A 25,591-nucleotide genomic window follows, 5' to 3' on the forward strand; every position below is an offset into this window, starting at 1 on the left:
TCTCCTCCAGTGTATGAGGCTTTCCGCTGGGGCCTCACAGATATGATGATTGGGGCTGACGGACGGACGGGGGCCCCGGGTTTTGAAGTCTCTAACAGACAGCGGTGGCTTTGATAGCCCCCGCTCCTCTCACACTGGATCACCAAAGACACCAGGCGAAAAGAGAGGAGAAGGCGAGGAGGGGGGTTAAGGAGAGGAGGGCGCAAAAGACAGCGAGAGAGCGGGGAACAAAAGCATCTGTAGAGTGGTCAGGGCTGGCGGCGGCAGCAGCAGCAGCCGTCAGAGGCTTTTTGAAGTTTACACATGGCCCTCCCTTCCATTTCTTTTCCTCTTTTCCCCCCTTCTGCTCCTTCCTTCCCTGAAAGCCTTTTGCTTCCCTTGTCCTTGAATGCCTCACTCTTGCTTTCTGACGTCCTTCTCTCTTTCCTACCCCTCCGGTGACACCCCGGGTCGGCACGCTAGCTGGTGCGACTCGAGCAAACGGCAGCTCAGTTTGTCTATCCCACTTCCAGCCCCTGAAGACTCCCAAAACCCTGCGTCGCTATCCATCATCAACTTGATTTAAAGTGTTTCCCTGTGAGTACAAAGGGCGGGGGGGCCCGTCTGTCTGATATTTGTAGGCCCGATCAGCTTGAATATTTCACTATATGTAAACATTTAATTAAAAAGATGACATAGCCAACACATGATGTGTATGATACATTAGTGTTTTGTTCTGTTGGTGAAAATGTGCCAACAGTACGTGAGTTGTGCCAAACAATGGCCGCTGTCAGGACACATGCTGCAGACTGGATAAGCACGGTGCTATATTGACCCAAAATGAAGTGGACTGTTTTTTAATATACCATTTTATATTGCCTTTGCTTGTTGTTGGCTCACTGTTATGAAAACATGACATTACTCAGGACGTTGATACCGTCAGCTCTCTCAGCAGAAGCACCATCACTGAGCGGCCACATCTGTTAGTTGCAGGCTTACGTAGAACCCCGGTGTTAACAAGCACTGATATACGTACCTCATATATGTACTGCATTTTCAACGCGAGCACAGAAGAATCATAGTCGCCCGACGGACCCACAAGCGTAAGTTGGACAGAAATATATATCAAAGGTTCTTTGCTAACAATAGCCTCCATAACTACTAGATGTCAAAAATCAAGACGGGTTGGAGCACAAAACCAGTCGGTGTATTGAGTGTGTGAAAGAATGTGTGCTTTTTTAATTTCAAAAGTCAGCTTTGAGCCTGCCTTTAACGCGACTTCAGGAGACACAACAGGGGAAAACGGAATTTTAAAACCGGGGGACACGCTGGATTGTGACCCAGTTTACACCCCAGCTTTTATATTAAGAAAAGAAAAGTAAACTTTTCCCTCCATTTGTTCTGCACTCTCTGTACATTACAGTATACAGTGATACTAGCTGACACCCGACAGATGGCTTTTGTCAGGCCTGGAGAGCAAGAGTTAACCCAATCCTCTGTTCGCCCTCCCTCCATCCCTCTCTTCTTTTTAAATGTCTCCCATATAAACAGATTTTGTTGCTGCTTAAAGTGGGCTCAAAATTAAAGCGTATCGTTTTACACACACATTGCATGCATATTACGGAGCCCCAGCTGGTGGCAGGCTGCTCTTAAGAGCCATATGATTAAGTTAGAGGTTGGGGTATCCGATAAGATTTGAGCTCTCTGCCTCTCTCTCTATCTCCCTGCCTATTTTACTGCAAACTTATTAAATGGAGGAAACGACATAATTTTTTTCTGAGTGTATGTGTAATTATTGTCACACACCTGTGACTCCCTGCCATCCACGACAGGGAGGAAGAGAAGGGAAGGAGGGATGATGAGGAGGGGAGGGGGGGTTGGAATGAGGAGAAATGTCGTTGGGAGCAGCGGGAGTCCTCGTTTCAGAAAAAAGGAAGGAGGATAAAGAGGAGAGGAAAAACAAGAGAGCTTGTTAATCATGCGCTTTCTGTCACTGGCTGAACACTGATATCCTAATGATTCACGCCGAGATAGTGACATCACAAGGGAGAGTAACGGAGAGACGCGGAGAGGGAAGGAAAACAAGAGGGGGGGAAGTGGCTGCAAACGAAGGAGACGAGCCTCAAAATGGACAGCTATAGCTCGACGCCGACGAGATGACAGAGAGCATGAAATATCAAAAAAGAACCAGACAGAAACTGGGAGATGTCCCTCCGAATCTGTTGTTACATTCCTCACAAACAGGCACTTGTTTAATTTGAACAGAATGTTTCTCAAGGAATCGCTGTTGTGAAAGTTTCCCAGCCAAGTTTCACTCTGCAATTTCTCTCTCTCTCCCTCTCTCTCTCTCTCCCTCTCTCTCTCCTTTTTCTTTTTTTTTTTTTTTTCCTAGATCGCCGTCTACCTCGGCGGACCACCCCGTCGAAGGCAACAGCATGCGATATGATCCTCATGAGACAAAGGAAATTACCTATTAAGTGGGAGAGATGATCTTCCTTTAGCCACTCTCCAAAAAAGTGAGTCACGATGTTGTAATTGTTTACCTTTGACTCAGCCCATAAGTCTCTCCTCCCATCTCTCTGTTCGGTTGTAACATAATATTTTGCGACGCTGCTTTCAGAAGCCCAGCTCTGACACTCCTCTCTCTTTTTTTTTTTTTCTTCTCTCTCTCTCTCTATCTGTTCTAACAGGACAGATGTCATCGCCCCAAACAGTCTGAGTCATTGTACGCCTCCACACCCCTGAGTAACCCAAGGACATCAGGGGAGGGAGGACTGTAATTTTACATTTAAGACGTTTAGTTGATACTCTTAGTCGTGGCATCTTGAGGGTTCAGTGTCTCGCTCAAGGTCACGCTGACGGGACCGGTAGTGCAAGGAAATAAATCAAAAAGGAGCGCTGTGTGCGCGTGACCTCTGGTTACTTATTCATCATCGAGGAAAATACAACTGCGAAAGGAAAAAAACTTATTGCAGATCAAAAAAAAAAAAAACGTGAAAACATGCAAACAAACATCAGTAAGATGCACTGCTCATTGTCTCATCTCAGTCCAAACAGGTGGTGAGCTGTGTCTGTGAACTCCGCCGCTGCACAGAGGACAGTAAACTCATGAACCTGTGACCTCACGTATCTTTTGATCCCTCGGTATCCTGTTGTATTATATATCAGCCGCTTGATACAACAGCTCAAGCAGATATTCAGGAACTTGTTTTTTTTTTTTTTTTCATAGTTCGGCAGGACTCAAAAGGGTTGTTTGTCTGTGCCGAGGCAGTTTTCCCCCCAGATCGAGGAGATCTGGAAAAAAAAGCAAGGAAAAAAAAAGGGCTGGAAATAGCATCGCTGAGCGAGCGGGCTGCGTGTGCTTTTTTTGGGTGTAATGTTTTAATAGAAAGCAGATGGTTACAGATGCAGGGGCCGAGCGCCGGTGATGACACATCTTTAATATTTTAGAGTGGTCTTTGCTGTAAATGTTGCAGCAGCTGTTTCCCAAAGCTGTAAATTTACAGCATTTTTTTTTCTTCCTTTTTTTTTTTCCTTTGTGTGTGTGTGTGTGTGTGTGTGTGTATGTGTGACTGACAGCTATTGGATTTACTGTAAATTACAGAAATGAATATGGAAAAGTGATGAAAAGGCAGCGAAAGGGGAGGAGGCTGCGCGTGTGTGTGAAAGTGTGTATGCACCCCGCGACTGTTTGCCGTTGAATCAGTTCCTCCTCATTCTGAACCCCGCTGATTATTCTCTTATTTTAGTTTGTTAGAGGCGGCTCACACACTGTTGCCCTGCGAATTTAGAAACTGATATTCAAATGTAAAGTGATACTAAAATAATGAGATGGAGGGAAGAGAAAGGTTGGGTGGAGGGAGAAGGGAGGCTGGGACGATAAATATATATTTGTATTGTGTTTGCATTGCGGCCGTTGGTTTAGTTTTAATGTCAGCAGAGAGAAGGGGTTTTTTGCCGATGCTTTTGAGCTGAGGTGATTGTCATCAATTCGCGTCTTGGCATTTAAACCACCCTCTTCAAATATGAGTATTTGAAATGCAAATACAGCTGCGTTTGCCCAGACAAATTAAAAGACACACACAGGAGTAGAAGGGAAAAAAAAAAAAAAAATCAATTTTGAAGACATACACTTTTACCGGTTTTTATCATCAGAGTTTGCATTGTCAAACACTCCCGTCTTTGTCTCTTTACGGAGAGAGAGCGGCAACACCGGCAGATAATGCGGCTCGCAGCAAAAAAACCGGCAAACTGCCTGATTATGTATTTGTTTGTAGTTTTGTCCGCCGAGCAGAGAAAAAGGGGAAGAGACAGAGAGGTGCTGTTTTTATCTTGCCCTTGGCTTCACTGTTTAAGCCTCGTGAGGTGTGTTCGATTAACTGCTTTCTTTTTTTTCTTTTTTTTTCCACCCCACAAGACACAGTGAGAAAATATGATTCGCATTTTTCCCCCTCTCTCCATCTCTCTGACACTACAGTTATTTAAACATCAATAGCAATGCGTCTTCTTTAGCACACACTCTTTCTCATATTGATATTTGTATATGATCATTACTTTTGGCCATGCACGCTTTGTTATACTGCGTCAGCTTCAATAGGTGTAAGATCCAATACTGCAACCTCTGCATTCAAGGCCCCAAAAAAACCAATAGACTGTAGTGTGGCTCACTTTATTGTGTAAGGGAATCTAGTGCAGGAGCATACAGGATAGATTAAACATACACTGAGAAAAAAAAGACAACTCTGAAATTGCGTGAAGTGATGGTAGTTTGAATCCTTGCTGGAAACCCCCCCAACCAAGGAATCAGCGCACTGTGTTCAAAAGAAAGAGTTGTTCTTATACAACTTCAGGTAAGCTGCTGGCGCTCTTTCACAAACAGGAAAATGAAGAAAGAGAGAAAAAAAAAAGTCATGTAAAGAAAAAAGTTGTGCACGCTGGCTCACTTTTGATAAAGTTGCTGAATATTTGTTTTCTTAATTAACAAGCCAAGCTATTTTTTTTTTTTTTGTCAGATGATGAAGGGAGGAAGGAGGGGGTGGAGGGGTGGTGGGTGGGGGTGGTCGTTGATGGACGGATGGTGTTGATCACTGCAAGGATTCATTAGCAAAGGAGGAGAGAAGAACCCCCCCTCCTCCCGCGCTCCCCTTCTTCTTCCTCCTCTCGCTCTATCTGCTGTACAGTCTGCTAATCCACATGAAACCGTTCAGCCTATTGACTGCTTCCACTGATTGTATCGTGTGTGTGTGTGTGTGTGTGTGTGTGTTACAAAAGTTCATTTTTAGCCCAAAATAACCAGAAAAAAGATAACTTTATAATTCTGGACATATTGTTTGACAAATGATGACACCTTATAATGGTGATCTTTTCCATTTTTTCTATGGTGTATAAAGGGACGAAGCAAAGTTTAACAAGGACCGCGTGTGAGGAGGACGAGTAGAAGCGCGTGTGTGTGTGTCTGAAGAGGAGGGGGGGATGTGATAAGGGGAGGTGGGGGATGACTACCTGCAGAGAGCCAGCGTCCAAATGAGAACATAATAACAACATCAGAGAGCGAGGAGAGGGATTGTCTGCGAGATGACAACAGTATTAGAGAGAAGTCAGATAATTAAGAAATGCACTTAGTGTTTTGTCAAAAGTGGCCGTCACTGGCGGAGATGGAGTTTAGCTCAGTGTATTTGTGTGTGTGTGTGTTTTCATCCTGTGCCCCATACTGCAGATAATGAGCCCAGTAAAAAAAGAAAAAAAAAAAAAAAAGAAAAAAAAAAAAAGATGAAGGGAATAAGAAGAAGAGTAGGAAAAAAAACAAAACAATAAACAGCGAGAAAATCAATCAAATAATTTAAATGAAGAGTTGCGTTCTGTCCACAGAAGGATGCCAAGTTCTTTTGGGCATTTCTGATGTAGCTGTCCAGTCAGGGAAAATGAGACATGTCTTGGATAGGAAGCAAACAAGAGGGGTGGCAGTGGATGGGAAGGAGGGAGGGATGGATGGATAGAGGGGAGTTGGGGGGAGGGAGGGTGAGCCACAGAAATAAACCCAACTCCCATCTGATGAGCAGCTTGTCCATAATACTGAATCCCCATCTCTTGCCAAGTCTGCTTCTTGATACAGAAACACGATAAGTGCAGATTTTTTGAATAGATTCCCTTCTTGTTCATTTGCCCCCCCCCCCCACGCTCCAGCCCCCCACTCCTCGTTTGCTTTTGGCCTGGAAGCACTTCTAGCCGGTGCCATGGATAATCAGGTGGCTGTTTTTTGTCGCTCTGCCCCCCCATGACGCGATAATGAAATTAAAGAAGTGGAAGGGAATAAAGAAGAAAAAAAAAAAAAAAAAATAGATGCCTTCATCTCTGTCTTTTTGCACCCGACAACTACAGGACAGATGATGTGGCCATCTTGAGATCGTTTGTCATCTGTCAGGCAGCGTTGACCTTGCAATGAATGCCGGCCGTCGCACCGAAATCATCTTTTACGGCGTGAAAAAAAAAAAAAAGCCAGCGAAAGATGGAGGGAGACAGAAAGAGAGAGGGCTGTTGTTTTCGGTAATAAAGACAACATTTATGCCTTCCATTCGCGCTGCCAGTTAAAAGAGGCACAAACATGGAAATCCATTATGGAACGCTCCTTAAAAGTGTGACCAATCCTTGTTCAGTCAATTAGAGTCTGGAGACTGAGAATATGATGTTTGTCTGTTTAGCCCCCGACACATACAGATCAGCCTGGATTTGATGATGGAAAGAGAGATTCCTTTTTTTATTTTCTCTCCACAGAGATAGAGTGAGGAAAAAGAGAGGAGAAAAAAGAGAGAGAGAGAGACGGAGGGATGGAGGGGCAGCGCAGCCAAGCTCTGCTTATCTCTTTTCTTCTCTGCTTTCTTGCTTTTTTCTCTTCCCCTCCCATATACAAAAGCATTAATGTGCGCAGCTATGTGCTTTGCCATTGTTCTGTGTTTAAAAGCTTAAAAAGGGACGTTGTTTGTGTAACTGGCAGAGTTGGCGGTGCGCGGCCGTGTCCAAAAGCCCGTACTTAAAGTTTGCTCGGTGAAAAAAAAAAATTTAAAAAAAAAGGCCGCACAAAAGGGAGTGATAGAAAAGCAGTTAATAAGAGTGGTTACCCCAGAATGAGCGGGGATGAGGTTTCACATTAAAAAAGATTTATCTTAAAGTATGGTGCTAATCCCTCCAGTTTTAATCCACCCACCACACCCCCCCACCCCCCATTCCCAGACCCTCCCCTCGCAGCACCCTTTTCATTCCTGCCGAGGGATAATAAAAAACTATAAACCATAAAGTTCTTACAATTTCTGGAAACTGGCAAACGCACGGCGCCCTGATTTTACAAGGATTCCTGGCCAGTGAATCACAGAACTAGGAGGACTCATCTCTCGCACAACAGATTATTAAGTGAAAGAGGAAGTGGTGGGGTACAGCGGAGGGCAGCAAGGACAAAGGAAGAAGAGAGGAGCGGAGGAGAGGAGTGCATGTTTGCTATGACCTATTTGATGATTATCGCGATGGCAGCGGTAGTGGTGATAGGTGGCGGAGGGGTGTTGTCATGCTCTCTGTCACACTCGGCTGTGTCATACACGCTGGATGGATGCCTCTGTCCACTGCAAGCTGCTTGAATGAGGAAGCATATGGGTGTATGAGAACCTCAGCCCACTTCATGAATATTTGATTCATATTTCCTGTGTGTGTATGTGTGACAGAGAGAGAGAGAGAGAAAAAAGAAAAAGGAGAAAAAGGGAGGAAGGATATTTTTTTCTCTCTCTCTCTCTTTCACTTGTCATTGCAAAAACTCACAAGGCTTACTTTGTGGCATTCTAATCATAATTGCCAATCCTGAATACAAATCTCTCAGCGCTAAACACATCGAGTGAAATTGAAATGACAAAACGAAGCTCATATAACGGTGTAATCAAAGATACATTCAGGGGGAAAAAGATGGAGGAAGAAAAAAAAAAAAAGTTGAGAGTGTTCTTCCGCAACCAGTATGAGATGAGGATCAGGGGCCAGTTATTAACTCGGCCCGGGAACAAAGAACTCCAGTGTTGGAGGGCAGCTTAACGCTGAGCCAGTTACTGTACCTTTCAAAACTAATATGTAACCATATCTGTTTTAAAAGGACGATTCATATTACTGTGAATGCACAAGGAAAGTTGTTCCCATCCCTGCGACCCAGGAAACTCGAATCCCACTTGTAATAACCCCCGCACACACACACACACACACACACACACACACACACTCACACTCATACACTTGCTCAATTGTAGGCCTGGCCTTTTGTGGAAACCATCTCATTTAAAAAGATGGGGACATAAAATTTTTGTAATGATGTAAAACATCTTCAGCTTTTTTTGACAGCACAATGGTGCTTATTGTGCTTTATTGTTACTGTGGCGACTCCAAAGGTCGCCGTGGGTGTGGCCGGGCGGACAAGGGTGGCACTGAATGAAAATTGGGTTATATGTGATCAACTAAGTTATTAATCAGATTAAAATGGATTCCCTCTGCCTGCTGTTTAACTAGGCAGGGGGAGAAAAAAAAAAAAAAAAAGGAAAAGAAATAAAGACGGAGCGAGGAGGGAAAGCGAGGCAGAACAATAGGCCACTGTTTACTCATGCAAGAGCAAAGAAAGTCATTGTTTTCGGGAGCTGAAGTCATTGTTGCAGATGAGTTTTGATAAGGGCCGGCTCTGTGAAACATCCCACTGCATGTAACCAGTCGCTCTAAAAGCATGTGCCCTTGCCACGGATGCCCCCTCGCTTCATCCAGGTAACCTCTCTAATCCTGATTAAATCACTGTAATTAGAACAAGCAGTGTTCCTCCACCCCCATATTTCCCTAATAAAACAATGCCGCGGTTTAAATCCGGTCGCTGGGATTTGCAACGCAACAATGCAGTTTATATCCATCTCTGCCGAGGAATTAAGTGTATTTTCTAACTGCTAATGTTATAACGTTGCTGGCTTATTTGTCTCGATGCTCGCTATTCTTTTCCTTATTCCCCCCGCGGTTTGTGTTCTCTCCATCTCTGTGTTTTTCCTTTGCGCAACTTTGTTTATTTGAGTCTTATTTATTTGTTTTCTTGGCGCTTTTTGATGTTTAAATCAAACACGTTTTTAGCGAGTGGTCGGGATCATCCTTCACTACGGGAAATAATGCAAGTTATTTGTCTTTAATTGCCTCAGAGCTTTTCAAACACGCCAACTTGCCGCCTATGTGTCTATACCTGTGTATATTTTTTGTTTTTATTAGTATCGCTGCATGCCTCCATTGATGTGGAATAACAGAGGAAATAAAAGTTGACATAGTTTCTTCTTTTTTTCTTTTTTTTTTTACCCCCCCTCCAACCCCCTGTTCCCTCTCTGTCTGCCTGACTCTCTGTTGTTTTTTATATATCTGTGTTTTTCCTTGAAGTTGCTGCGGCATTGTCTCATTATGTGTCGACTAGCTGTGTAAGTGTAGTTATTATGCCTGTGTGTCTCTGCCTGGCGGTACTCTCTCTCTCTCTCTCTCTCTTTCTCTCGCTCTCTCTCTCTCTGTCTCTCTCTCTCTCTCCGTCTCCACTGTCTCTCTCTGTCTCTCTCTCGGAGGATGAGGAGCTTTTTGAGTACAACTCCTCTGAGGCGTCCTCCTCACATCTCCGGGGCGCCTGGGGAAGGGAACGTTGCATTCTTAAGAGGAGCAACTCAAACTGAACAAAGTCTACAGGAGTCAGGGAAGAAAAGAAACAAACAGCAAACTAACGAGATGGGAAGCAGAGATCATGTCAAATATATCGGGTTGGAAGGCCAATTTATAACCCATTGTTTCATGTGTTTCAGTATTGAATGCGATGCGCACTAACGTGGCTATGAGTGTGCACAGGGGGAAAGGGTATGCAGACTTGCATATATACATAAAAGCACTTGATTTTTTTTTACGTGAGCACACACAAACATACACACACACACATGCACACGCACACATATATAGCGTATGAATGTGATCTCCAGCTGCCGGTAACCTCCCAGCTCCCACGCTGTCTTCGCTTCTGTTTCCCCATCCTGTTTCCAAAATAATGAATAGAATAATTGTCATGTAACTTCGCAATAATCCAGCATTCGTCTCTATTTCCTTTTCAAGGGCAACTCGATACTGCCCTTCATTCACTGCACTGTACTTCCAGGAAACGTGATGTGGCCAATATCATTGACGGTATTACTGCTTATGGTTGAGAGAGAGAGGATAGGGAAAAAAATATGAAGCCTTTTCAAAAAGGCCCTTTCAGCAGGAGCAGCAGTTAATATCTGGGGAATTAGCGAGGTCAAAATATTTTTAGAGTTATCACATCTGCGGAGGAGAAAAGAGAGGGAGAGCGGGAGAGTGAGCAACAGGTACCATCCTTAGGGCTTGACAGCAGCTATTACACTTAATTGCTCTTTGAAAACTACGCTATTTGCACTTTTGGGTGACAAGGTGATAATTCACCTCTGCACAAGTTAAACTGGTAATATTGTTGCACATGTGAAATAGCACCTCGCCTTCACCAGCCGTCAAAGCTGTCATCTCCGCATGGCGGAGGCACACAATGAGAGCCTGGGGAAGTGTTTCACCAACAGTCGTCTTCTTCTTCTCAGTTAAAGACAGACCGACAGGCCTCCAGACGGCTTAATCACTGGAGGAGCCCGTGCCCTCCAGCAACAAGGAGGGAAAGAAAGACAGAGAGCGAGAGATAAAGGAAAGGGAGGATCCTGGAGTGTGGGAAAGTGAAATGCAGAGATCCAAGAGGAGAGGAAGAAGTGCTAATGGACTCTGGTCTGGTCTGAACAGAGCACCATCAGTGGTCGAGTTTCCATGCACTCAAAGTCAGATATTGGTCAAACTCTGGTTGAAGTTTTAATCAGGTTAAGCTGTTTACAAGAACCTTTGCAAGCCTGCAATTCAATTTGCCATGAATAAATGATTTAACTGGACAGTCTGGTCCTCTGACATAACCAAGAGTTCAAGGCAGATTCTTGACCTGATGCTGACATTCTCTGACCCAAAACCAATGCAACTGATCACAGAGGGGATTTTGTAAGAAAACATAATCACAGTTTCCAAAAAGTAAATTGTGTTTTATTGCAACTTAGGACTTAATGTTATTTTTTTGAACATTATTCATGCCTCAACAACATAATTATACTTACTCACTTAGTTGCTTAGATCTGGGAATGCAGCTCAAAAGAAATGAGGCTGGACAATGAATGAGTCAGGTCAGGTCAGTACGTTTTTAACACAGACGTTATAATGTTTTGAAGACAAAATAACACAATCTTCTTCTTGCACATTAAGGCTATATTTTATAAGGAAAAACAATGTACTATTGCTCAGCTCAGTACACGCAGGGGTTACAGCCTTTCTTGGTCTGGTTTTACCAGTTCGCAGATGATAACAAATGTCAGCAAACTTCAAATAGATGCTGTTGTGTAACTAACATTACTACGTCTTCCCTACTTATGCTATGGTCACCCTTATTGTTTACATTTGTTGCCAAAATGGTGGCTATCAACAAAAGGTTCATAAGCTCCATTTAGACGGACTCTGATTTTCTTCCAATTCCATATATAAATTCCTGAACCTTGTGTATCAGCTGATACCAAGGACTGGTCCAATACCAGTGTGTTAAAAAACTACATTAATATATATTTATCATTCTTTCACAGATGTTTACTACTAACACTGCATGGATGTTATGTTTTGTATGTGCTTAAAGTTACACAAGTTGCTTGCTGTTTATGGATACTGTTGACCTCTGCAGTATAATTTCAGATTTCAGTTGCATACAGGTGTTTAGGACTCTGCCAGGATGCAGCGGGGTCCTGTTTCTAAATAACTAAATTACATGGTAACGGATCACTGCATAGATTTGTGTACATCCCTACTTTTTTTGGAAGGGAAACCCACGTAAGCTAAACAATCACTACCAAAACTCTCAGTTGTGAAGTTTAAGACTTCCTGTTTCAACCCTGACTTACAATCCTTGCTGTAAACTATATGCTCTTCTTATAATCCGTCTGCTTATACAACTGCTCATGTTTCTTGCCCCATGAGACTTTGTTATAGCGATGTTGACGCGTTCCCAGATCTTTAGCCGTTACTATGGTGAGTATATAGCTGCTAAAAACAAGAGCTGATAAATCAAAATGATCATTAACTAAGAGATGACAATCCCGCTCTTTGCCTGAATATCTCTACACTGTCGCTGATGAGTAGTTGCTGGAAGAATCCCAGTAACAGTGTAACCTATTGAAGCTCACAACATTACTGAAGTGAAGGAGTATAGAGGTGGAACAAAAGATTTTCAGATATTTCTCAATGCAAACCGTGCGGATATACAGGACTTTGTGTCCTTGTTGCTTTGGTGTAGTCTTGTATTGTAGACACGTCTACACTGAACATGGGAAGGAAGTAGAAATAATGGTGCAGCCACAATGAAAGGACAAAAGTATGACTGGTTTTGTGTACACTACCTGAAAATAGTCTTTTAACCCTTGACCATTTAACTACTTGAGTCTATTAAGCAAATGAATGATGGCAATTTTGAAACCCACCTATCCATGGCCTTAATTTATCCTCAATACAGGTTCTATTGTGTGAATGAGTATGAGCACCACCTGCCCCCACCAGGATCCTCTGGTGTCAAACTGCTGAACTTTCAGACCTACATTTAAGTGTACAAAATAATTTCCGCTGTGCAGGTAAGCTATCCGTCTGGCTCATTAGTAAACACGGAGGTGTCTGGGAGCAATAAGTACCCGAGCTCTTTTGCACTTGTCAAAGCATTTTGTGTGAGTGTTTATGTGTGTGAGTGTTTATGTGTGTGAGCGCATGTTTGCTGGAGACAAACAGCAACCAAATTCATGGTAATTAACCACCTGATGAGGACAGTATTATTGGCAATTACCAGGTTTTGCATTATCACAAGTTTAAATGTGTGCGTGTGTGTGTGTGTGTGTGTGTGTTCGTGAGTGTAAATGCATGCATACAGGTGTGTGAGCCTTGATTGGACACACAGAGCATGAAATAAAAGTGGTGTTTTTTGAGGATGGAGTCACGTTGAATGGAGAAAGTGATGGCGAGTGTCACTGTCGCTGTCGGCACCGTTGGATCAAGTCAGGAAATATTTGTAAAAGCAATTAATTATGGGCACCCCCTCCAGTTAAAACTCTTGTTTTTTCTTTTGGTTCCCCCAGTTAAATGTTTGAGCTTCATTGTGTAGAATGATACATGTGACACTAGCTGTTTTTACATCCATTGCTCAAAGTGTTTTTTCTGTGCTCATTGAAAATCTGATTTTAAAAGGCTGGCCTGACAGCATGAATTGTGACATCAGACATTGTTTTTGTGTATTCAGTGTACACAAGTGAGATGTGGAAACTGTGAAGTAGAAAACATCTTGTGTCCAAAATGTGCATATTAATATTAGGACATTTTAATGAGGTAGAAGGAGTAGATGCCTTTGTTACAAATGCCAATGTTACAATTATACATATTCAACATATCAGACACATATTATTGTTCCAAGCAGACTATTTGTTTATATGTCTTGATACATGTCTTTCACAGTTTTTTTCCCCATAAAGCTACATTTCAGGAAAAGTATTTATCGAATTATGAAGACGTGTATCTAAAGTTGCTCTGAAGACTCAACGTGGTAGTAAAAAAAACCTCCAAGTGCAACTTTATGTAGAACAATTTTAATCATATATACTTATACAATATTAGCCAGTCATTGACAAGAGTTTGCCCTGCATCTCCCCAACTTCCTTAATTTACTAACTATTCTTACACAAAAACATTTTTAAAAAGTTCATTATATCTTTGTGAAGTTCTCACATCTAATTTAGATATTACTTGAATTAAATGGGATGCAATCAAAAACAAACATACAATACTTATAATATAATAAGTTGGGTTAAGAAATAAAGGTTTTATGAAAGAAATTGTTGTAATGAAAAAAAAAAAGAGAGAAAACCAAGCTGGATCAGAAAAACTTTCTGCAGCTGGTAGACGACATACATCTGAGAAATCATATAATGGGTAGGATTTAGACAATGAGGAGGCATAGCAAGTGATTGCAAACGAATCAGTGTCAAAACATATTATTCTTGGTGTTTACAGCCCTGATAAAAAGTGATGTATAATCCTATCAAATGTTCAGAATCAAATGCAAACAGTGCGGTAAAATGAACCTATTGTGAATTACTGTGAACAAATTTCCCTGGCAAACAGTGTCTCAGGTATGGTGTGAAGGTGTAATCTATGAACTACTCTTAAACATTTTTAAACACCACTGTAGGCCTTAAATTTTATTAGAGTAGTATTAGTTAAAATAAATGTGACAGCTTTTTAATGTGTTTGTGAAAAGAGATAGAAATGACAATTAGTTGTGCATAAGTTTAGTCCATATTTGGGCTCGGCAGTTTGAAAAATACAGACCCGGGCTCCTTAATGTGTAATAATTGCGAGTGCTGTGTGTGTGTGTGTACATAAAGAGACAATGTTGGCTACTGTTTCTGTGTTATACTGACACCAGCATATGTGCGGCATGTGAGTGCGAGGCTTCAATTGTTGTGCCTACCTTTCTTCCACTTAAACCAGAGAAAGTGAAAATTACACCAGTAATGCCAACTGTGATCCACTACATCTGCGCTTCACAGTGAGCCCACCAATCCCACCATATGTCTTTAATTACAATCAGTGCTTTACACAACTTCACACACACGCACACACCACATACACGCGCATGCACACACACGCGTGAGCGCGCGCACACACACACACACACAAATCACATATCTGACTTTTATTACATTTGTCTACGCGGTACTCTGTGAGCATGTGTCTGCCTCATCCATAAGCACACAGATGTAGCAATGTGCATGTATGAGTGTGTGTGTGTGTGTGTGTGTGTGGTCTGTACATTTCTTGCACTTTGTTCTAATATGACCTCAGCACTCATGGATTCATGCACAGTGAAGTCAGGCCGAAGTGCACTCCCTCTGACAGGGTAATTGGCCACTAGTGACACAGTTTGTACTGTATTTAAGATGAAAACTTCCTTAACCCAGTGCACACACACACACACACGTGTGCACACACACACAGGCACACAACTTACACAGTTACAGACATTTTAGGGTTGAAAACAAGTGTTTCAGTGTGTCTCTGCCTCAATCTCACAGTTTTGAAATTTTCTTGAGAGCCATCACCAATCTTTGAGCAAAGCAAAGCTATTTTTCATACTAAAGTAAAAAAATAAAAATCAAAATCAACATTATTTTTTGTTATTACTTTTTTCAGTGCGTTTCAAGAGTTAATTTTTACTAAACTGTTATAATTTGCCTTTGTCTCCACAATCTGCTCTGATACTATTTTCCTCAGTTAAATTTTCTCTACTTTGGCAAAAATGCCTCTCAACAACTACATGCTGCGAATGATTTCAATCAAAAGTGGGTATGGTTACGTCAAAGTTACTAGCATGCAATGTAGTCAGGATCACTGGTCCATGTTAATGACGACCACACCCTTGTTTACATCAAAAAAAGGATTTAATTTTATTAAAGCCAGGGTCTGTGGAAAACCTGGTGTTTCTGACAGATTTCTTCCTGAGCCTTCAGCCACTGTTCGCTTATTGTTCTGCTTCAAAGTCACCCCTCTGTCACCCTATTTGCATCACACAACAATTGTGTTTTAATCGAAATATTGTCAAAATCACAATATAGCCGAGTACAATATCCAAAACCCAAGAAGAGTTGTTTTTTTGATAAAGGTGGACTGTGTAACATAGATATAGAGATGTCCTGAACTCTGAATCCTGTTTTCCCGGTTTGTTTGGTACAGACCCAACAAATGTCAATTAATATTGTTTTCTGCAAAAATATAATTTCCACTAATTGTGAATTGTAATATATGTTGGATTAAATGGTTCTGTTTAGTTTTTTGTGTCTTTTTTTTTTTTTTTTTAACCCAAAGACAGAATACTGTGAATATCCATTTCATATCAAGTAACACTATTGTTAAACTAAGACCTAGACCTTATTTGGTTCTTAAAACATGTATCAGTATTGATCAAATATATATCAAGAGCGGAATTGCCGAATTCAAGAGACTCATACATACATTTTTACTGTTGCTACACATACTGTTATACACTGACGCTCACATACATACTGTATTCATCCTCTCAAGTCTTTAAAATTAGATTGTTTTCACTGTCTAAAATATATGTACAGAAGGTAACTCTCTGAGAGATTTTGTCAGCAACAAACACCAACAAACTACAGCACTTATGAGGAGAACTATTGAGCACAATGTGAGAGCACTTGTAAATTGGACGTGATGGGTCTAATTGATGTGAGAATATAGAGCCTTTCACTCTCTCCTTTCTCCCTCCTATCCACTAACTCTCTGTTTATGTAGCCTACTTCTCAAATTGCGAGAGGTGCTCAGCTGTGAGCTCTGCCATTTTCTCCTCTGAAATCCTCGACGTACTCGTCTAAGTTCCACACTTCTTTCAGAGCCTTCCTCTCCAGCTTGTCAATCTCAACCTTCTGAAGTCCTGGTCCACATTTAATATATTAAATGAACGAGGGGGTGGGGGGGTTGAGGTTATGTAAGTAATACGATGTGAGGAGCAATGTTCGCAAGCAGTCGTGGCATGTACAGCACTGTTTGAATAATGTAATACTTCATGTTTGATAATGCATGGCTATAGATAGGTCTCCACTGCAGCCAAGTATTGATTGCGTTAAGCACATCTACAGTACAGCAAATGGTGCGGGTTCATATCAATCTTTACACAGCGTACTGTACCTCAGTAACCAGATACCTTGTCTGATTACAGAGACCTCAGGGCCACTGCTGCTGTTAATGACATTTATTGATAAATCCAATTCCTGGGCCAATTTAGGGAGGTGTGGTTTAATACTACAGACGTGTGAATATGTGTGTGTGGATCTGTATATGTGTGTATCTGTTATGTGTCAGAGTGCAAGTAGATTCATGCGCATTGTAACCCTTTTCCCCTCCTCTGGGCATACTAATGAAGAGACGGCCACTCCAGACGTACAGCGCGTGCCCTACAACAGCTCCCACAGATTCAGGGGAGAATTTCGATATTAATGATTTATGCTGTATTTGCATACAAACCTAATGCAAACCCACTCCAGATAATCACATTTTGCCAGGTCTGAATTGAGTTTTGCGGACGTCTTTGCTACCCCCACCTTCTCCACCCACCAAATAACGGTGGAATGTGTTGCTGTTGCTCTTCAGGCTGCGGGTGACCCCCAACACAAGGAGTTTACAAGTGGACACATAAAGAGGGACTGTAAAAGTGCATTTTACCATGAAACAAGTGCGCCTATTTTCCCATCCAAGCTTTATCATACAAGTGTAGTATGTGTGGCAGAGCTGGTAGCAGCCACAGTATGAGTGGTGCCAGTAGTCACAATGGTGATATTATCAACAGTGGTAGAAGTGCCCGAGTAATGAATTTTGGTAGAGATTCTACATACAATTTCCATTTAATGCTGTGTTATGCTTCTATTCAATTACATTACAGGGGCAAATACACTCTTTAACATTGTGCATTTATTTAGCCCGTCACAAGGCTATTTTTGTAGATTAAGAGCATAAAATATGAGGCCTTGTTATAGAATAAACTACTCAAGAGAATTAAGTAGGCTTACTTAAACATATTTGCTAACACTTTACAATAACCATCATCAATAAATGTTATATTCATAGTTAGTTCAAAGTTATTTGACAGTTAACATATAAATGAAATATTTTAAAAACAATTTGTAAAGGTTTATTAACAGTTATTAGTTGTAACTTTAAAATGTTTATGAATGAACTACACAGTATTTATGAACCATTTATAATACCAACCAAGTATTAAAAAACATCAGTTTTAACTCTAAAATAAACATTTGCTTAATATGGTTTATAAAGCATTTCAGTATTTGATGACAGTGAAATTACTATTAAAGTTACTGAAGTTTAATCAACTACACATTTACATTTTATTAATGATGGTTATCATAAAGTCTTGCCATTTATTTCCACTTTGGCCAGCAACAGCATTATAATACTGCTTACACATTAATGCATTAGTACCAATAATATCATAACAAATTATATCATACAGAAAGGGAAAAACATTGCTACATAATACTTGTACATCAGTGCTTTAATACTTGAGATACATCTTGCTGCCAGTCATCAGTTAGCGGAGTGGCAGTGGAGTCTGTAATAGCGGCAAACATAAAGTGATCATAAAATTACTAATAATGATTATCGCTATGGCTTTTTGTGCGGGATAAAGACATCCAGTCCATCTCAGGGTTAACACTAATAGACAAACACACTCACACTCATACCTATCGGCAACCAAGTGTCTCCAGTTCATTTACTACTTGAATAGACTGTAAAGAAACCTGAGCTTCTATAGGAAGTGTGTGGTGAGAATGAGCCTTCATACTACTCTGGCATCTTCATTCCAAAGTATCATTCTGGTTCATGGAGAATTCACCTTGTCCTTTACTACAACGATGTGAAAACATGAAGCTTTTGAAAATATTAACAGTAGCTGTAGTCCATTCGACTTGCTTATTTAGAGAATGCCCAAATTAAAAATCCTATACCACGTTTTCACTGCAACGTTGCAAAAAACGCAGATTGTCACATAGCACACACACACACACACATCCGTGCCGCTTACATTCTAGTCATTGATGCCCGGATGGACGGGTCACACACTGTCACGAGAACATTTTCAGGAAATTGTTAACATACTAAAAATCAAAGCTTGGCATTGCACTAAAGGTCTGCCTCTTTGCCACAAAGCTATTGTGATTTTATACAGCTAACATGCTGGATTTGCTCACACACAGAGTAGTGATTCGTCATAGTGGTAGAAATGATTAGTAGATGTATGAAGTGTATTGGAGAATGCATATGGGGCACTTGACTACAGCTGTCCTCTCCACTTTACTCATTGATTTTATAACAGCAAAGAAGTTCAATTGCATGCAAGCATAAAGAGATAGATCCTTGTTTAAATAAACAAAGAGTGGTTATTATCAAAGAAGAAGACATTTTTCTCATGCTTGTACATCCAGATAAAGGTATCAATCTACCTGTGATATGCCGACGGCAAACAAGACATTATAATTCAAGGCAGACATAATATAGATTGTATTTAGAATTTCCCAGCCATAATTGCAATGCTTTCTTCATCCATATATACATGATCGTTTTATATGGTATCACTGTAGCAGTACACACAGATAGCTAGTGACTGGGATGAGGTGGAGTTTGGCAGGGTGAGTTGTCGTAAGGTACCGTGACCCTGAGTAGAACTCATTTTAGAGGTCATCACAGCATGTCTTGATTTGACCTATTATTATCTCTATCAATCTCTATTTTAATGGCAGTGCCATCCTAGATATCTGAATGGCGAATATCTATGTCTTATCAGTTGGAGACATGATAACTCATATGGTTTTCTAATTGCAATGAATGCCTGACTCAGACTAGAACAAACTACCGACATGTAAGAAAGGCTTTTGTTCCACAGAGAAAGCCTTATCTATAAAGGTCAAGCATTCCTAGTAGCAGAGGGAACTGCCCACATTACATAGTTTGCTTCCACAGGCATTCTGATTAGACAATAAGTAGGACATTCTCACACAAAAGCATTTCTATATTAAATGAAACATATATCAATCTCATCTGCTTAAAATGCCTTCACCATGTTAAGATATGCAGAGAGCATGGTTCCATGACAACGGACAATATTTTGTCAGATGGAAAGGTCAGATAAACATATGTAGCTGCGCTGCTTCATTAACAAAGAGGTCACTGTTATTGGGGGGGTCAATTTTTATGTTTATGAATCTCCCTGTAAACATGAGCTCTACATTCCATAGGCAAAATGTCCAATTATTTTGTAATCCACAGATAGATATATATGTATGAATGTTGATTATCTATGAGGCCATAGTATAGCAAAAAATCGGGATGTCTAGATTAAATCTGACAAAATCTCAACAATATAACGGAAGAGACAGCATCCAATTAGCACCAACATACTTTATCAGGCACTTAAAATCAACCTGTTTTGCAAATTTTATTTTGTTGTTATTATTTCAGCGAGTATGTATAAGGTAGAGGGTGACTGCATACTCATTCAATTGCCTCAGTGTGTAATAGCAATAAGTTGCCAGTAATGGGATACCTGCGTATCAGATTTAGGAAAGTATCTGTGTATAAGTCAGCGTTTCAAAGCTCAACACCAACTTTGGCCTTTTACTTTCTTCTTATAGAGATACTCTAGCAACTACCCCTAAACAGTGAAAGAGCCTTGTAAAAAATGAGAAAAAAAGAGCTTCCTTCTTCAGTCTCAAGGAGCAGCTGTAACCTTAGCAGAATCATGAAAGTTGACAGTTCATTTTTCACAGGGTCATAGATCGACGAGTCTTATAAAGTAATGGGCTTTTGGGAGCCAGCTTTATGAGAGCTAAGATAGTTAAGAGACATGTGCAGGAGGTGGCACAGGGAACTGAGGTCCTGCTCTGACTCATCCAGGGTTATTCCCTCCATGCTGTGGAGCGGGAGGGAGGCGCTGCACTCCCAGTAATATAAACGTGTAATAAAGATTAATCTGTTGCTAGTCGCCAGGCTGATAGCTTCTAAACTTGCTTGAAATAAGGCTGAAATCACTTCAGAGCCAATCTCAAGACCTTTAGTGAGTGTCTGAGATTCCTTTGTGGGTGTCAGGAAAAAAAAAATTATTTGTGTTTGTCTGGTGTGTCTAGTGTTTATGTCTATGCAGCCCTGAGAAAATTAAATTTGTGTTTCAAACATGTGTGCATTCATGGCTTTTTATGTGTGTGGTTTTCTGCTGGTGTAAATATATCTTTGTGTGCTTTAAAGCAGTTACAGTGTCAGTGGGGGTTAAATACACTCACCAGGTGCATCTGGCCTTTTCATGCCCCCTGTGGATGCTCCACCCCCCAGGCCGTTGAATGCGGGGAGGTTGTCGTTGCTGTAGGCTCTGAGGACAGACAGCATGTTCATCTGCTGCTCGAGGTGGGTCTGCTGCTCAGCCTTCAACAGTCCTGGAGGTCCACCAGGGGACAGGAGACCCAGGCCCTGCTGCCATTGCTTCTCCAGTGCCAGAGCTTGGTTCTTGGGTTGGGGAACCAGAGAATGTGGTGTCATGGCAGACGAAGATGTTGCCAAACCAGCTCCACTCCTGGGGGGCAGACAGGAGTCATCTTGGAGCTGTTTGGGGTGGTTCTGCAGGTGTTCTGAAGCTGGACTTTCTTCTTCCTCTCTGTCCATGTCTATTGGCCCATGTTCATCTCGTTCTTCCTCCTCTTCAGCCACTCCTCCCTCCTCTTCCTCTTCATCAGAGTGATTATGTTGCTGCTGTCTTTTGGGTGTGGTTGAGGGGGTGTCACTGGCACTGTGTGCCCCAGCCTTTACAACCTCCTCATCTGATCCAACCTGGTCTTCTTCAGCATCTCCACAAGACCCCCTCTCACCAACATGGTCATCCCCAGTTGAAGTTGCTCCTCCAAAAGCCTGGTTAGGTAGGTCAAGACTCTGCTCTGGTGGGGCTATGAACCCTTGGTTTGTCCTCGGGGATCCATCATACATACCACCAAACCGCCGGTAGAAGTCACTCTGGAATGGGTTGTAGGGCTGGTCCATGTGGTTGTTCCAGCCTCCTTGGCTTTTCTCACCATTCCTGTCTTCATCTTTGTCAGGGGCCACACCAGTGGCCTTGGTGTTGGAGGAGTGAATGGTGGAAGTGATGGGAGAAGCTTCGCCATGAAGTTCCTTGCCTGTATCAGACCGCTGTGTTTGGGCCTTGCCCATGTGGTTGGCCTGGAGGTGCAGTGCCATGAGCTCCAATGAGGAGGTGGAGAAGGAGCAGAAGAGACAGCCATGCCATGCAACATTATCATGGATGGTGACTGAGGAGCCAGGGAGAGATCCAGATGCAGACTCAGGTCGGACTGACACAGACAGATCAAGTGGTTCATACTGGGACCCAGGTTTGCCAGGCACTGAGTTCTGTTTGGCTTCAGCCTTATCCTCTCTTTCCTGGTCAGAAGAGACAGCCCGCTTTGCTTTGGGCTCACCGTTATCATGGTAGAGACGGGCCTGGAGCTGAACTGGACTCTGGCTGTCCTTCAAATCCTTCTTCATTGAGCTGAGGACGAAGTTGTCCATGAAGGCCTGGAGCGAACCTTGAAAGTGGACCCCGTTTCCCATCATGCTTTGGTAAGCCCTGCTTAGGTCAGAGAAGCTATCTGTTGCTGTTGAGACCAGGGACGATGGGCCATCAGCAGTCTTCATGTTCTCTGCTGAGGAGGCTGAGTCAAAACGGCGGTCTCCACGCTCCCGCTCACGATCACGGTCATGCGGAGACATCATGCCAGCCGATGCCCACTGGTGTGGCAGCAACGGACCTGCCCTGAAGTCCAGGTTGGAAGGCATGCCCTTGAAAACATTACGTAAGACATCTGGTCGGGCAAAGATGCCACCACTGGTTGCCTTCCCATGATCCTCCTTGTGGTCAGAAGAAGGGGTGTGGCCGGCGGATGGGCCTGAAGAGGTGGAGCCATTTTGACGCTCGCGGTGGTGGCGCTCCAGGTGGTACTTCAGACTGGCAGACTGGGTGCCAGCATAGTCACAATGAGGGCACCGGTAGGGTTTCTCTCCTGAGAGGCCAAGAAAGAGACAGAGAAACAGAAAGGGAAAGACAGGGAAAACAGTGAATAATTAACCTGATTATTAGATTGACTGGATATCAAAATCTATTTATTGGAGCAGGGAATGTGGACCCTAGGGTCATGTAACCTCCCCGAACAAAGGAAATTAGGTCAAATGGGTAGAGCTCACAAAAAGATATGCATTTCATTAACTAATGTAAAAAAAAGGATATTTTGCAATTGCCTCGCTTATTAGTTGGGATCAACTCCTAAAAAAAGGATGAGGAGTTAAAAAATAAAAAAAAGAATAAATAGAATTTTAGAAAAAATAAAACTGAATGTAATACACTATATATATATATATATATATATATATATATATATATATATATATATACACACACACACACACACACACACATACACACACACATTAAGTGATAATGAACACAATCCAGCATTTAATCAACAATCCCTTGCTCTTCGACAGATACCAGCTCTGTTCCACGTGATGTGTGCGTGTATTATTGCGCGCGAATGTGTGTGTGTGTGTGTGTGTGTGTGTGCAACAAGGGTGGGGGTGTGGAATAGGCATCTGAATATGGGTCGATCCAGCTCGATCCAGCCCCGCCAAGTGAGCCATCACTCACATCAACACCATAAAAAACATTTCACCATATGGTGCCTTCAGTCCACTACAAGAGATAATATTTTCAACTGACAACAAAACTGTCTCGATGCTATCTGTGTTTGCACGGGGAAGGGCTGGGGATGAGGGTGCGGCTGAGTTTCCGTTTATGTGTGTGTTTCTGTGCATCTGTGTAACTGTGTGTATGTGTGTGTGTGTGTGTGTGTGTGTGTGTGTGTGTGTGTGCGCGCGCGCACGTGTTTACATGTGTGCCTGCAGTGGGGTCATCACGCTTCTTTCCTGGCCTTGTTTGCTGTGAGTCCTGTGCCTTGGCGATGAGAGCGCAATTTCTCGGACATTCCCTATTTGCAGTTTATCTTGAGAAGCATAAATCAGCCCCGGCATAATATCTGCCAGACGACTGCCACACTGTGGTGCACCCAGAGCAAAATATGCCTGATACGCTACGATGCAAAAATAAGTCAATGAGTATAAAAAAATAAATAAATGTGTAGGCAACATATGTGAACCACATGCTTGCTGCAGTGAAGCCCTATGATAAAGAACAATATGATTTACTACAGGACACACAGATCAAAGATATTTATATAATGGTAAAAGAGGGGTGAATCTGTCATGTAACATTTACATATATTTATTTATGCTGCACATCCATATTCATGAATATTCTTGATAATGGTATAACACCAGCATTATTCTGAATTATTCCAGAAGTGAATCTTCCCTTGGAATGATACTTATGTTGAAATAGAACACATCCTGCTAGCAATTATAATAGGCTTGGAGTCTGAGCCAGATTTGGATTCATTAAACAATGAACACAGAGGGAAAAAATGCTAAGCTCGATTTTCATATATGTATATATATATATATATATATATATATATATGAATATATATGAATGCACATATACAAAGTTCCAAGAGTGGAATTTCTGTTAAAAGTATAACAGTGACTGTGTGAAAAGAGAGAGGGGCCGGTGGAAAAAGAAATAAAAAGGGATTCTTTAAGTGTTTTGTGTGTATGCACATGTCTATATATACAGTGGATGGCGAGAAAATGTTTAGATTATACACATGGAAACCATTTTATAAAAAGGAAAAAAAGGCATTGTTACGCAAGGCTGGTTTGAATGATTTAAGTCGGGCTGTGTAGTAAATCATGGATATAATTAGCAAATGGCATACTGCTCAAGTAATTTATCATTATTTAGAGGGCACCATTCCAGAAAAAGACTCTGCGATCTGCAGACCTACTGCAGAGTTCTCAAATACAGGGCCACAAACACCAACTCAATACAATATTGATACAGGAGAGAAAAGGATAGGAGGGTATACAAAAGAAAATTGAAGGTGGAAATGTTGAAGTGAGGAGCAACAAAGAATAAGAGAGGGGATGGAGGGGTGGGGTGGGGTGGTGTGGGGTGGGGGAGACAGATAGCCCTGACTATAGATAGAAAGACAGTGATTTGATATCTTTTCTCTTACGCTAGAGTGGCTATGAGGCATAGAGTATATTTAAAATAAACCATACGAGATGAGCTTTTAACCCAATAAGTGCTTCTCCTGTGAGCTGCTGAACAGAGGCTCAGTGCTGATTTAATAAGGAAACGTCCCTGATGCAAATGATCATTCTCAATTCCTCTAACTGGACAAAATGATATTCTAGGAGCCAAATTAGACAGAAATTAGACTGATCTGATCTTTTTTCCCCCTCCTCTGTCTTTTCTTCCATTAGAAGAGGTTGTTAATGTTCATGAGGGGAAAATAAAGAGTAATGTACCATCTACATATCTAAAATGAGAATGAAAAGCGCAGAATATTATATGTTTGACGCTCTCCTTTGATGTTGACTGAGTAAGGCAAACTGAAAATAAATACAAATGCTCTCAGAAAGTTGGTGCTTTATTCCAGTTTTGCATTAAAATCAAGCGTTTAAATATATCTAGAGTGAGTGCGACAGGCGACGAGAAGTACATTTCTGCATCTACGTGTGTGTGTGTGTGTGTGTGTGTGTGTGTGTGTGTGTGTGTGTGTGTGTGCGTGTGTGCGAGCACCATTTGGAATGTGTGTGAACACATGTTTATGCATGCTCGTAGGCCTGAGCCTGTGTGTATGTATGTGTGTGTTTGTGTCTTAGAGGGCCATTTGGACTGGCTAAGACATCTGCTCCATCATACGTCAGGGGCCTGGTGTGACAT

General features: G+C 41.8%; 1 protein-coding gene across 14 annotated transcripts in view; it reads right to left on the reverse strand.

Moving 5' to 3' along the window:
• znf536 (zinc finger protein 536) overlaps nucleotides 1-25,591 on the reverse strand; it is a 243,317-nt gene that overhangs the window by 52,811 nt on the left and 164,915 nt on the right. For all 14 annotated transcript variants that reach the window (XM_030413878.1, XM_030413875.1, XM_030413868.1 and 11 more), the window contains one exon: nucleotides 20,988-22,751. In XM_030413878.1, the coding sequence (XP_030269738.1) occupies nucleotides 20,988-22,751 (1,764 nt within the window). The remainder of the gene's footprint in view (nucleotides 1-20,987; nucleotides 22,752-25,591) is intronic.

This window comes from Sparus aurata, chromosome 4, assembly GCF_900880675.1.
Source record: "Sparus aurata chromosome 4, fSpaAur1.1, whole genome shotgun sequence".
Lineage (NCBI taxonomy): Eukaryota > Metazoa > Chordata > Actinopteri > Spariformes > Sparidae > Sparus > Sparus aurata.